This window comes from Montipora capricornis, chromosome 2 (genome assembly GCF_036669925.1).
Source record: "Montipora capricornis isolate CH-2021 chromosome 2, ASM3666992v2, whole genome shotgun sequence".
Classification (NCBI taxonomy): Eukaryota; Metazoa; Cnidaria; class Anthozoa; order Scleractinia; family Acroporidae; genus Montipora; species Montipora capricornis.
Window position 1 is genome coordinate 62,285,371 of NC_090884.1, and position 15,000 is coordinate 62,300,370.

General features: G+C 38.9%; 1 protein-coding gene across 6 annotated transcripts in view; it reads left to right on the forward strand.

Annotated features, from left to right (window-relative positions):
* Positions 1–5,991: 5,991 nt before the first annotated feature.
* LOC138030442 (pre-B-cell leukemia transcription factor 1-like) overlaps positions 5,992–15,000 on the forward strand; it is a 20,404-nt gene continuing 11,395 nt past the window's right edge. For 3 of the 6 annotated variants that reach the window (XM_068878364.1, XM_068878359.1, XM_068878366.1), the window contains exons 1-4: positions 6,234–6,657; positions 6,837–6,910; positions 12,714–12,946; positions 14,729–14,919. In XM_068878364.1, the coding sequence (XP_068734465.1) occupies positions 6,482–6,657; positions 6,837–6,910; positions 12,714–12,946; positions 14,729–14,919 (674 nt within the window). In that variant the 5' untranslated portion in view covers positions 6,234–6,481. Of the gene's footprint in view, positions 6,119–6,233; positions 6,658–6,836; positions 6,911–12,713; positions 12,947–14,728; positions 14,920–15,000 lie in introns of those variants that run through there. The other 3 variants (XM_068878356.1, XM_068878371.1, XM_068878374.1) reach the window with 3 other exon arrangements.

The window sequence follows — 15,000 nt, forward strand, 5'->3', positions numbered from 1 at the left end:
TCTCCGAATAAAGCCAAAAAGAAAAAAAAAACTTTTTTTGTAGAAAGTTTGGATCAATTCCGACGTTTAAAAGTAGGCGAAAAGGCAAGAAATGTTTTTGTGATGCGCCTACGTCTGTCTGACTAACGTGACAAGGTATTACACAACATTGCATCTTCATCAAGTTTTCTCGATTTCTGTCGGATTTTCTCCCTTTTTTCACTCGTATTTCGTACTTCCAAATTTTTGGAGTTATAGGAATTTAATAAAACAGTTATTCCATTCGTGCTTCTTGGATATGAGACTGGTTATAGCCAACTCGGCTACGCGCCTAGTTGGCTATTTACCATCTCATATCCAACGCGCACTCATGGAGTAATTCTTATGATAAATTTTGCGTTAAAATGAGCAGACAAAAATTTCATCGAATTAAATTATTTACCAGGTTTTAACGTTGTTTTGAAAGGAACAAGAATGAGTGAGATGTAGTTAATAATAGATTTCCGACATGTCGATCATATCAGTGCGGGGAGTTATCCTCACATGAATACCGTCATTGTCTTGAGCATCATTAGTATTCATAAACGAGCGATAAAGATAATAAGCAGGTCCAATTATGATGCTTACACCGATCCTATTTTTAAGGAACTCTACTTGCTTAAGTCTAAGACATTTACTTGTTTCAATTAGGTCGAGTTATGTATTCTTTTTGCAATTTTTATCTTCCTCCAAAATTTGATACTCTATTTCCCTTGAATAATCGTACCCATAGCTATAACACCAGTCACGCAATTTCTTTTCGCTTACCATATTGTATAGATATGATAGGATCATAGAGTTGTATAGGGTACGAACCCCGTGGGGAGGGGGTACTTGTGTCAATTTTTGCTGGGTATGTGCCGCTGGCCTCTCCGAACCCATACCCCATTATAGTCTATTCTCTGGCCAATCATAGACCCCATCTTAGTCACTTTTGAGCAAATGTCATTTTCCCTATTCCAACTTAGTCACTTTCTGATTATGCCTCTACCTTACAAAGCCTTCTAAGTAGGTCATCCTTAAATGAATTGACACGTTTGTTAAATTGAATTCTGGTACATTTGCTAGCCGTAAATATTTACAAAAGTACCGTACCGAGCCGACTGTTAAATATTAAAACAACAGCACGAACCCTTTTTTAACGGCGGATCTTCCTATTTTTAAATCCCTGCTCACCAAAATTTTCTTCTCCCAGAAATCCCGAAAATGTGCGACCCCATTTTAGTAACTCTACTAGAAATGTAACCCCATTATAATAATAATAATAATAATAATAATAATAATAATAATAATAATAATAATAATAATAATAATAATAATAATAATGGCTTTATTCAGCATTTCCACAAGCTGGCTCTTCATCTGCTAAAATATATCATCTAAAATAAAAAATAAAGGTAAAAAAAGTAAAAAAAGTAATAAAAATACAATAATAAAAATAAATATATCTATTTACAGTGCATAATAGAAACGTTAAGCTAAAAAATTATCTTTGACCTTTTTCATTAAAAACTTAAAAGTCATCTTAGAAAACTGGTTAAAATCAAGACAGTTCCTTACACATCCAGGTAAAATGTTAAAGCTTTTAACAGCTTGGTCTTGATAAATATATGACACTAGTGGGATTTCAAGCTGCATAGCTGCACTGGACCTCAGCGTTCGATTGTGCATAAATTGCTTCAGTCGCAGGTAACCTGGCCATTCACGAGAATAAATCGACTTATGAACTAGCTTTAACAGCTGCCATTCGATATGTTCTTTAACTGGTAGCCAACTTAGCTTTATAATATCCTCCCTTTCAACAAATTTACCTACAACAATCCTGTCGTGAAAGTGCGACCCCATCCAGCGGCACATCCCCATTAGCCTCCTATAAGGAAGTACCCCTCCCGGGGGTACGAAGAGACACTTGAGAAAGAAAGTAGTCTCCTTCGCGGCCGTGACGCCACGCGTGACGCGTGACGCCACGCCCCAATAACGGCTGCGAAGGAGACAAGAAAGAAACTGGATTTACACATTATACCAATCGACTTAGATATTTTATGGGCTACCTGGGATATATGGGACTTCCAAGAGAGACATTCATCCAGAAGAACATCGAAAAAGAGAGTTTCCGGGACTAGCGTTATCTCTTTCTTGAACAATCAAGACTCTAAAATTATAACACTTTTTTTTGCCATGGTCTAAATACCATGAACTTGGTTAGTAGTCACATTCAAAGAAAGTTTGTTGGCCGCAAACTAATCTGAAAGCTTGTTCAATTCATCCGTTATGTGGGTATGTCACCGTTGGTCTTCGAAAAGCAGTTGGTCACTGACGGGCAGGCAGATCGTCCGGATTCGCTGACGTGTTGACATTGCAAAAGCAGCCGGAAGTTTGACTAGCACTACTTTAGCGAAAGACCGTATAGACTGGAATAAACGGGCAGCAAGCTACATCCGACTGAGCCTAACTAACTCCTAGTACTCTGCAAAAAATTCAGTAAAAAGAAATTTGATGCGTTGGTAACTATAGCGCAAAAGGATCCAGCAACAAGTTAACAAATGTCGGTCTAGATCCTAGAGCTAAGTAATCAATAATTGAGTTCAACTAAAAAAAGGATTTTGTAATGTCTGGGACTGACGGGTACCCGAATATAAGAGCATTGAATGTTGTCTGTAGCTTCCAGACCTGACCCTGAGTATAGTAGAGTAAAGGTAAGAGAGTAAAATCATAAGGTCGAAGTTATGCATGTCCACCCGATGATTTCGCCATGCTGAACAGTCTGAACAATGATACTCTTTTTCAAATCTTTGGCCATCTCAGCTTTAGAAGGAACAACGTACAAGCACCGGTGACAAACATGAGATACAAAATTGTCAAACGCATAGTAACGTTTCGTATGCTTCAATATACATAATCAGAAGTGACAGTTACCGTTAGTAAAATGACTGACTTATTTATATGCAAGATAAGTAACAAACAGGAGCCAGATGGGCTCCTGCTCCTTGGTAACTAACCAAATCAGTACAAAGAAGAACAGATGTGATAAGTTAACGAATTCATTCAAGGACGGCTTAAATATCTGATCAGCAGTGTCTTTTATTTTATGTATAGATTTCATATTGCCGTGTAGTGAATGTATCAGTACCGAAAGGAAATAAGAAAAAAAAGGTGTAGTCTGAAATGGGGAGACGGCTGACAATTCAAACTAAAAAAGGTGCTTCGCTAAGTGTGTCAATGATGGGAGAATGACTTTTTGTTCGTTTTCGAATTTCTTTTATTTTTCTTGTAACAGGAGGCAGTGTAGCCCAGTGGAGATCCGCAGATCCGCTCTGACTTCTCGTTGAATTTGTTCCTGGTAGTCCATGGTTCAACTTCCAAAAAATGTTAGCCGGATCATGTTACAATACATACTTAATTGCCCGCCCCCATAGGGGTTTTCTCAGGGCCAAACACAATCAACGAAACAACAGCTACAACTGTTAAGAATGCCAACTGGCCGGAGGCAAACCAGTTGACTATTTTCAAGTGCAGCAAGCTATAGCCTTAACTCTTACTCCCTTTAAAAACTATACCATATGCTCCCTAATGCCTGTAATGTCACTCGCTTAAACGTACGGTAAGCAGTAAGAAAGTTACACATCTAATAATAATAATAATAAATTAAGCCAGGAGAATTTCAGGGTTTACGGTTACTGCATGAAAGGGTCATGTGAAACTCACAGGTAACTCAGGATCACGGAGTTTGGGGAAAAATAGTCTCCTACCCTTCGTGTACATATTAAGCACAGCAACAACTCGCCATATTGTGAGTTACATCGATTTTTATTTTCATTTTCTAGCAAATTTCCAGACCTAAACTTCGTGTCTTCGCCCCATATATGCATATGTTCTCTATATTTACTCACGTTATGAAACCCGTTCGTGACACAAACATTGATACTGGGATATCTGTGGTGTAATACTTACAACGGCAATGTGTCGTAGGAAAGAAGAAGAAGAACATAGATAGAGGAAATTGTTCAAGGGAGGTATAACAGTTATAATTTCATCATAAGCAGTTGCTTATTAGATCTCTAATAAGTTTCTCTTTTAAAGAGTTCCCAATTTGAAAGATTCCGGCTTTTTTCAGAGATTTCCCATTCCCCATTCAATATTTTCCATTCTATTTCTCTGTTAAAGTTCCAGTTTTTTTCGTGTCCGTTAGCGAAAGGAAGCCGAGATTATTCCTCATCCGTATCAGTAGCTATTAAAAATTGGCTTTCGATCCAAAAAAATAATAACGCTTGTTTCAAATTATATTATCATCAACTGGGCTTTTTTTTATGTTTCCTTGGAAATTGCCGGAAGTCATGCATATTTCATCATCGTTTTGGCAAAGACTCAATGATGAACGAGAAATGACATTTTACTTGAACTGACCAAATTTAGTTAACTGCCGTACTAAACGAAAAAAAAAGTCGACATTTTTTCTCGGTTTGTCGTTGCATGCGTTTTGGGCAGTGGGTCGGAGAAATACAAAGAAAATCAGATCGAAGCAAGGAAAAATAAATAGTTTCAAACTGCAGAAAGACTCCGACCTGATTTGCAGGAGGCAGGACCGAGTACAGAGAGATCTAGAGAGTTGGTATTGACACTTGCTGGTGGTATTCTAGGCGCGCGGAAGAAAGTTTTATGGCGGTATTGTAGGCGCGCGCAATAATTAGGGAGCTTAAGCACGTGCGTTTTTGAGACGCGGACGGCAACCGGAAGTGATCTGTTTTTCCTTTTAACTTGTCCTCACACGACCACATTTACATTGCCAAGTATCTTTTCTCCCTTAGAGATAATTAGTATAAAAATCTGGGAGACGCCACTGTCCTGGAACACGAAATGTTCGCTTCCGGTTGCCGTCTGCGTCTCAAAAACGCGCGTGCTTAAGCTCCCGAAGCCGAGAGCAAAATGGGGAGGAGGACTTTGTTTCCGCCGCCAAAACTTTATTCCGCTCGCCTACAAGAAGGCCGGTTACGCATGCTACAACGCGGACAGAAAGCGTTGCCCGTGAGTGTCACGTTTACTGCGGGGTTGAAGTTGAAACTGAAACATCTGTATAGGAAAAACCAAAAAGTTATAAAATATTAAAATTTACAATAACATTTTACGAAGTCATAACCTTCCTCATATCCTTTTTGAGAACTGAAAAAAATGTGTCGTTTGGAGGACAGTAAAGGAAGAAAAAAAGGGAACCGTCAAACAAAGAAAAAAAGGCTGAGATGAGGCAATGTCTAGTCCGCAGTTTTTCGCAAAGTCGAAGAGAATGAACAATTATTTTTCGACAAGCTGAACAAAAGAGATTTTGTCTAATAACACAGCAGGCATCGTGGTTAGCTACAGAAATTTCACCTTGACGTACAGAAATTCAACTTGACGTATGAATGAAGCTCGAGGGAAAACGCAAAGAAGGAATTGTTCGTCTCCACCGTACGCTTATAAAACATACACATAAACAGGAGCCAATGAGATAAAAAACTTCCCGCCGAGCGTGAAAACAAGGTACCTTGGAAATCATGTGGAAATATGACTCATGCCGACCGTGAACTACACAAAATAAAGCATCTGTTCTGTTTCTAATTTTGTCACAAGAAAAAGATCTCATTAATTAATACTAATACCATCCGTACCCGTACCATAGGGTTTTTATGTCACGCAATACTTTTATCCTCAGAAGCCAAGCGGACTCCGTTTCACATCTTGTGATCATGTGATGGAGGTCACTGAATCTCCATGAAAGAAAAAAAATATACGTTTTTGCTTGCTCATATAGCAGAGGTATTTTATACTATCTCTTTCCGTGAGATATAATTTCAAAATAAAATCAGGTCTTGCTACAGAAGACATTATGATATTAATTCCCTTTTTTTCTTTTCATTCGAACTCTTTGTTTCCCCCACAAGGCAACACCTGCAGTCTGCTGCCATAGCAACGGTAATGAATATTGACGTTTTGTCCTAACTCGTCCGCCATCTTGGAAATTTGGGGCGTCCATCGCATCCATTTGTTTGCACGACACAACGATTTTTCCATCGTTAAGTGGGAGCCATCGTTGTGCTTTGGAGGGGACATCTCGAGCTTACAGAAGGTGAGTTTTGCACACTAAATTGCACGCTGTTTAACTTTGCAATTATGAATTTTACATAAATCTTTTTATGCTAATCCTGCGGTGTCAATCATCCACGCTCTTCTCACGCACCAAGAGATATTGACACGTTCAAGCTAGAACAGATAGTTGAGTGGCAGATTGGGAGCACGACCGCCAACCGAGCGTAACACTGTGAAATATAACAGCTATCATAAAGTGTTGTTGCTTTCAAAGGATATCCGAGGTCGAAAAGTGACAAGGAAGGGCCTCAAAGTTAACCGGTCAAGGACATTCCGAATTGCTTTTAGCGCGCGGACATCTTGGATTGCGTTTATTTGCCAACAGCCATTCCTGCACCGTGCCATGGAAGGAAACGTGATGAATTCGGTGCAAGTTCCAGGGATGATGTCGAGTCAGCAAGCAATGGAGCAAATGAAGTCTGCTGAGGAAGGACCGGACGGCCGAAAACAAGACATAGGTGACATTTTACAACAGATCATGAACATCACGGACCAGTCGTTGGACGAAGCGCAAGCGAGGTAAGCTGAAATAGAATACGTTGTAAATTTCGCGTCCATTTAGTGAGGCCGACCGACGTTTTGTAGTGACATGAACATGTTCAGTTACTCTTGTGTGCTGTCAACTGTCGAATTTTTGACTGCACGCCCTATTTCTATGATTATACTTTTTTATAATTATCACACATCTTGTTCGCCAGGAAGCACGCTCTAAACTGCCATCGGATGAAGCCCGCCCTTTTCAATGTCCTGTGTGAAATCAAGGAAAAAACAGGTATGAATTGGACAGCATTTTTTGCACGTGTTTTTTTTTTTTGCGACAGTACTTGAATGCAACCGTCGCTTTCCGTCGTTACTTTCCATAAATTCCACATTTTTCGCCGGTGTCTGAACGATTCCAAATTAAAAAAAAATCGAAGGGTCGTTATGCATAGGTCAGACGATGGTCGGTGCTTTTTGCTTTTTTTTTGGGTTCATTTTTCGTGAAGCGTCTCTTTGTCAGACCAAATAATTCATTTTGTTGTGATAATCTTAACGAAGGTTGAATTAATCCAAATACTTTAACTTTTGTACCACGATCAACTATTGAACCTATTATTTGTCTTTAGAATTGATGACGCGTTAACCACTCGATATAACGTGTTTAATTTTCGACAAGAAGTCCTCTATCAACTTATTGTTTTGTTTTGATTGAACTGATAATTTTCTGCAACACTTTTGGTCAGGTTTTTGTCGTATTTCTCACTTCAGTGCCCTTATTTTAATAGTCGCCAGTCAATGTGGCAATTATACCTAATGGTCTTGAAAGCTGTTATTTTGGTTTCAACATAATAGGGTGGATGCTGAATGTTTATTGTTTGTCTTCAGCGTTCCTTTGTCAAACAATAGACTCCCCAGCTACATTTACAACACATCTTTGTTTTAGCTTTCGAATTCTGTGATCAATACCGCGTGCAATCCTGCACCAGCAATATAATGTAGATGTCGCAAAGGAAGTGAAGATCAAAAATGTAAACTCATTTACTTACAATTTTGTCAAAGTGAGATAAATATTGTATGTAACAGACATCTTTTGCATTTTTAATTTAAATTCAATTTTATCAGTGGGAGAGTATAAACATTTGATATATTATTTTTCATTACTCAAGTAATTTCTTTGTACATCTGTGTTTTTTAAGTCAGGAATAACCTCACTGAATCTTTGGAAGCCCTTCATTTACATGTCACTGTATGTCCTTGCATTGCAGTCTCTTTCTGTTTAAAATATTAATTCACATTTTACTGGCATGTTGTGTTCTTGAATTACTCGTCTGGGCATTCTAATTCTTTCTTTATTCATTGGTGAAGTCTTGAACTTGCTATTAGGGACTTCAATTAAGCAAGGACAACGCCAATATTGAGTAAAACTTCGCTTTATAATGTAACTATTCGCTGTTGTATGCTCACGTTGTTGTCAAAACCTGAAATTTGGTGATTTTTTCCTTTTTACCCAATAATATTCTTGCTTTGTGGCGTTGTTGTACACTGTAGCTGTAGCTGTTAGAGAACTTTAGATTCTAGATAACAATTACGAGAAGGAGATTTTCTCATGGAACAACAGTGAGCGCGTGCAAACCAGTGTCATTTTGGTGGGGAAAACATGATACTGTCATCGTTTTAGTATGAGGGTTTGCAAAAGTTTCGTCTTGTCAAAAAAAGTCAACAACACAGCAGCAGTTTTGGATTTTTCAATCAGCCAAAAGCTTCAGTTTCCAGTAATAAGAATAACTGAGCCACCTATACTGCTGACAAAGAGTAAGTCTTGTTCTTGTCCTCATTCTAGAATCTAAAGGTCCCTATTGTCACTGCTAGAATTCCCTGTTAGAATCTTAAGAGCAACATTTTTGCTCCCTTGATTAAGCTTGATTATTTGAAGTGTAAGATTTCTTCAAGAAAAAGATAATGTATCTTCTCAGTTTATTATCACCTGGCCTTCTGATAGGGTGCGATTAAAAAATGCAAATTATGCGATTAGAAAGGCCAATTATGCGATAAATAATGTAAATTACACGATTTTTTTTCTCAGCAATTTTAAGCTTGTTTTATGAGGTTTCAGGTTAAGAAAAACACTTTTTCGCTGCCCTTAAGACATTTTGAACACAAAGGAACAGTAATTATGTATCTCAATCGACATTAGTTGGGATAAATAAAAAAATGAGGTCTTCTGCACTACCGGTGCACCACGTTAAAAGTTGAAAGGACACAGCTAACATGCCAAATGAATGATTAAGGTGCTTGTCAACCACGAACTTCCGAAGATGGTCAATCACAATAGGGCCATACCCCCATTTATACGAGAGAAATAAGCCGCGGCTTTCTCTGGCCGCAGCTTACAGAAGACTCGAATGTTCACCCCGTATAAATAGTACAAAATCTACGTTCACATCTTTTTCAAGCCGCAGCTTATATTGACCTGCGAATATATATTCGTATAAATAGTTCCTTTTGCATATTTTGTACCCCGTGGCCAGAGTAAGCCGCGGCTTACTTTCTCTCGTATAAAAGGCCCTAATATTGCACGACGAGAAAAACATCAGTCCATCGTCCACGTGGAGACTACCTGTGAGGTACTTTCTTGCTCGATCCCGATATATCGTGAGCTGTCAGATTGGGCGGAAGGTGGGAACTTCTTCTTCTTTGTCGAAGAAAAAGTGGGCGTTTTCACAACAAACTTATCCATGAGTAAGTTTTTATCAGTTTTCAACGAAAGAAACTACATTTTGCCGAAAAACTTACAACTTCGCTTATTTTTCACAAATCTCCTCTCTAAGAGAAGGCAACGGTGTCATTTCAGTGGTGTGTATATAAGTGTGTGTTTGTGTTGCACCAATAGAAGGAGACTCGTACCAGGTCCCCGACATGAAAAATAAAGCCTTGAACTTCGAATGTTTACGAAATCGAAGGTGACAAAGGTTTTTTTAGCCTTTTTCCAAGATAAATCATCTTAAAAATGGCGTATTTATGCAGGAATTTCTAAGAAACGTGTTGATTTATGTTTCGTTTTATGAATTTTGTGCGTCCTTTTGTGAATTATGCGATTTTTCGTGAATTGTGCGATCGGATGCGATTTGAGGTCGATTGTGCGAAATCGCACCATCGCGTAACATCAGAAGGCCTGTATCACTCAGAAGAGCTTATGGGCAGTAAGAGTAAAGCAAATTGTCTTCAAGTGTTCATGTACGTGTATGCAGTATGGTTGCAGTCTAGGGGGGCTGGAGTGAAACCAGGATTAAGATACAGCATAATTCCCACCAATGATGTCCAAGTGTTAACTGTTGTCTCCTTTGTCTCAAGAAACAACATTTACTGTGGATTTCACAAAACTTTTGACTGGCAGTTTGTGAAGGTCGTTGTAAATTCCCAAAGTTCACTTCAAACTTGGGAATTTCATTATGTAGCTGTCAGTGAAATGGCAAACTTTGAAATAAACTTGGGAATTTCGCACTGGGAATTTGAAGATTGTTGTGGTTACCCCACCTTAGTCCTCACCACTGAAAACTCATCACAAAAATGCATTGTGTGTGCAAGCTGCTAAATACTGGATAAGACTATTTTCATTTTCAAATTTCTTGAAAGAATATAAACCAAAATCTTGCGTTAAGCTACAGCTGATCAATGCATACAACGGGACATTTTCAGGCAAACAAACGTTATTCTCTTCCAGGAAGGGTTACGTTTTTACAAACGTTGGTCTTGTAGCACTATAAGTTTCAACAGACTTCACTGATTAGAGTGTAAGGTGAAGTGCTTGTTTCTACCCCATATGAACCACTGGTCTCAGTTTTTCTCTGTCCTTGTGTGGACCCATTTCCATTAGTAGGGCTAACGCTCAGGTGGTTCATATGGGGTAGAAACCTAGCACTTCACATGACACTCTAATCAGTTACTCTCTACCAGTTTGTGTTGGATTTCACTGCTGTAAATGCTGGGATTGGTAGTTTTACAGAACTCCATTTAGATATTTACATCATCAGCATGTGCCAACCAAGTATTATTTCCTCCTTTGTTGTCTTCAATATCCCCTCTGCGAACGAAAATATCAACAATTTTGGCAATGGTTTGTTTCAGAAGTCTCAGATCCTGTCCTATTCGAGATGGTCCTTTCCATTCTAACCAGCTTTGAAACATTTTCTGCTGAACAAAACTTGAAATTGCCTTTCCTTGCACATCACGGTGAAGGCACTCATTCCGAAACAACAGCCAAGAGCAATGGTGAAATTACTTCCCCACATTCTCACGAAGTTAGGCAAGAAATTCTCAATTTTTTTTTCAATGTTTGTCATTTGAATGACAGTTACATCTTCTTAATGAAATTCCCAAGTTCAAAGCGAACTTTGGGTATTTACAACGAACTTTGCAAACCGCCAGTAAAAAGTTTTGTGAAATCCACTGTAAGAAGTCCAAGGAGCCCCATCATTTGAACAACAAGTTATTTTGGTTGCATGTGTTGCTTATGCTTGTGTCCATAGTGAAAACCTACCAGACCTTAAGCCTTAATTATTTTTAGAGGCAGCATCTCTTAACTATATTGCTACTTAAACAGTTACATGTAATGTCTGTGAGCACAGAGTATGTGTAGATTGCCATTAAATGAACTGTTTTGGTGCATGGCAAAACTATCTTCATATCAAATATAGGAATTAGTACCAGTATGAAAGAGGAAGGAGTTAAATAAAACTTCTGAAACATTCTGCCAGAACACTTTTTGTAGTTTTGGGTTTTGTCCATAATTACAATGACAGTGAAACAAGGGTAAAATTTGAGGAATATTAATGGCAATTGTCAGATCACTTTTGGCCAATGTAGGGTCTTCCAAAATGGATTTTGTGATGGTTGTTGGCATGTGTTGTAAAGGTCAATCATGTAACTATGAAATATATCTCCATGGAATTTGATTGTCTGGGTGAAAATAGTCCTGACAAGGACTGTTGGTAGTGACTGACGTTTCGACAACCTTAGTGGAATTCAGCTGCATGGGACAGCTATGGACTCACCTATTTCCATTGTTGTGGCTGAAATAGTTATGCAAAACATCAAGGAACAGGCCCTAGCAACGCACAAGCACACACTACCCTATCTGGCTACCTTATGTTGACGATATTATCTCGTCAGTACATACCATATGCATAAATACCAAATTGAAGAATTCCATGAACACCTCAACAAGCAAAATGCAGACATCTAGTCCACCAAAGAGATAAAATAAAATGGTAAAATATCTTTCCTAGACTGCTTGGTCATGTGTAACAATGACAGCTTACCGAACACTGTTTACAGAGAAACAACACACGTGTATGGACTATTGGACCAAACATCTTACAATCCCGCTACACACAAAGCAACCACTATAGGAACCTTAAGTAACAAAACCAAGTACTTAAACAATGTTTTTAGGAAGAACAACTATACCACAGATTTCATCAAACGCTTGACAGACACTAGGCAAAAGGACAACGGTCCTACAACCTCAACCATTACCAGATAACAATACCGCATGTAAGAAGGACTGCTGAAACGACCACAGGCATGCAGTAGTCTACAACATTAACAAAACACACATTGCCCACAAACTGAAAACCATGTTACCACGCTTCCTAATGAATGTCAAAGACAAAGAGGACTCCGAGGACAGACAGGGTCCAGTATACAAGACCACATGCTGTGATTGCCAGGCCACGTAGCTTGGCGAAGCCAGCAGGAACTTAAACACACGTTACAGAACACAAAGGAGCGACTAAGAATGGTGATCTTAATAACAATGTTGCTAAACACCGTTCAAGAACTTTTCCCACTACCGACCACAACACAGACCAGAGCATCACTACATTTGTTTGAATTTCCAACAGTCGCTTGACTCTAAAGATGACTTCCACTCATGTAGTCAAAACGTCAGTCACTACCAACAGTCCTTCTCAGGATTGCTTTCACCTGGACGATCAAATTCCATAGAGGTATGTAACTCCTGGGTTCAAACCATTTTCTATTTTATGAAATATGGGCAAATGATAAATCATGCACAATTGGTGAATATTTTGCAGTTTTAAGTATTCGTGGATCACAGGAAGATGAGCCTCCAGACCCCCAGCTCATGAGGCTTGATAATATGCTTCTGGCAGAAGGTGTGGCTGGTCCTGAAAAGGGAGGGGGATCTGCGGCTGCTGCAGCAGCCGCAGCAGGGGTGCATGAGAACCAAGCAGAACATTCAGAATACAGAGCAAAGCTGAACCAAATCAGACAGATATACCACACAGAACTGGAAAAATATGAGCAGGTAAATGGTCCGTATTAAACAAATCAAGCCAAAGTAGAAAAAGGTTTGTGTCTTTTTAAATCCTGAATTTTGAATTGTGAATGTGTTTCTTAAAATGCCCCTGGCCTTATCACTTTTTATCGCATTTACTTGTGTATAAGTTGAACTCGTGTATAAGGCAACCCCAGGGATGCCAACCTCTGGAGATCTAAAATCTGGAGATATTTTCCATCTGGTCTCCCCAACCCCCAACCCCCCCCCCCCCCCTACTCCCACGATTAACTCACCCATTCCCCCTTTCCCCCCCCCCCCCCAAAAAAAAATGCACTCACCTACCCCTTCCCCCCAGCAGTCCTTCAGAATACAAGAATAATCTATTTTGAACAGGAAATTTGCGGGAAAACAGAGCACTTATGTCGATAATTTTTATTGGTTAAATGGACAGATCTGATCAATCAATCGTTTATATGGCTGCGATAACAAACAAAGCTTTGTTTTGTTCAGAGATGAAGAAATGCATCAACAAACAATGAAACGAGTTTGAAAAAATCAAATTTTTTTAACTTGGGGATACAATTTGAGCCTCCAATGGAGCAAAGTCTTCAGAGTCGTTTTTGTCCGGGGAGATTTGGTGACCCGTACGGGAGACCGGGAGATTCCTTCCGTATCCGGGAGACTCCCGGATAATGCAATTTTCAAGACCTAAAAACTTATTTTCCTTCATTTCTGGCTAAAAAGCTGAAATTCCGATCAACAGAATTGTTCCCAAAAATTAATGTCATATTTGTGAGAATTCTTTTGCAGTTGCAGTGGACGAAAAAGAAACTACTGTACTGTAAATGAAGTTCATTAGCTCTAAACTTGTAACATGACACAAGTACAGTTTACATGAGAAGTTTTTTCACTTTTTTATATGTGAAAATTAAATCTTACTATTTTAAAGTAACCTTCCTGTGGTCATGGACATAGAAAGGAGATTTGGTAGATGGAAAGAACACCAAAGAGTTTCGAAAAATAGCACGATAAATAACCGCCATCTTGGAAAACGTTTGCCAGGTTACTAAGCTGCTGAGATAGTTTGCTACAAAGCTACAGATACAATTGTAGTGTAAGAGGCATGTCCAGGGCTTTGTATTTAACCCACTTACATTTTATTTCTCCAGATTTTCCTTTGGACAAAATGAAATGCCCAGCTGGGCTCATAAAACACAAAACGGCGGGTCTAATTTGCAGGTTGCAGGTCACGGGTTGCAGATCATTGTTTCACCAATACAGAAAGTATCCTAAACATTCTTAAAAGCTAACCTAAGGCCTAATTAGGCCTAAACAAAAGTTTTTAGGGCTAAGGTTAGCTTTTATGAATGTTTAGGATACTTTCTGTAGTGGTGAAACAATGACCTACAACCCGCGACCTGCAAGCTGCGACCTGCAGATTAGACCCGCCGACACAAAATTTAATACAATCAGAACTTGTTTTGTAAAATCAGTTTGTTCCAATGAAAAGCACTGTCACTAAAAATTAAATTGACAGTGCATTTACAAACAACTGGGCAATTGGTGGGAGGTGTTCTACACTATAACCTGTTTCAATTTGTGGCCATGGTGTGGTTTCTCACTCACTTTGATTACTCACAGATGTAAATGACATTCTACCAACATGTACCTTTCTTCTGTGCAATACGTATACTTTGTACTGTACCTTGCACTTGGGAGAGACATTACAGTGGAAAAAGGTTGGCCATAACAAACTCGGAAAGAGGTATGTCTTTCTGATAAGAAAGTTTTGTTTGTGCTCTATATTAGGCATGCAATGAATTTACTACTCATGTTATGAACCTGTTGAGGGAACAATCAAGAACACGGCCCATTTCCCCCAAGGAAATAGAGCGAATGGTGAATATCATCCACCGCAAGTTCAGTGCAATTCAGATGCAGCTCAAACAGAGCACATGTGAGGCTGTGATGATCTTGAGGTCAAGGTTCTTGGATGCAAGGTAAAATGACAGACTGTAAGCTGTTTTGAGTATAATTATTTATCATTTTTAAAAATAATTTTTACCAACAAACTTAACTGC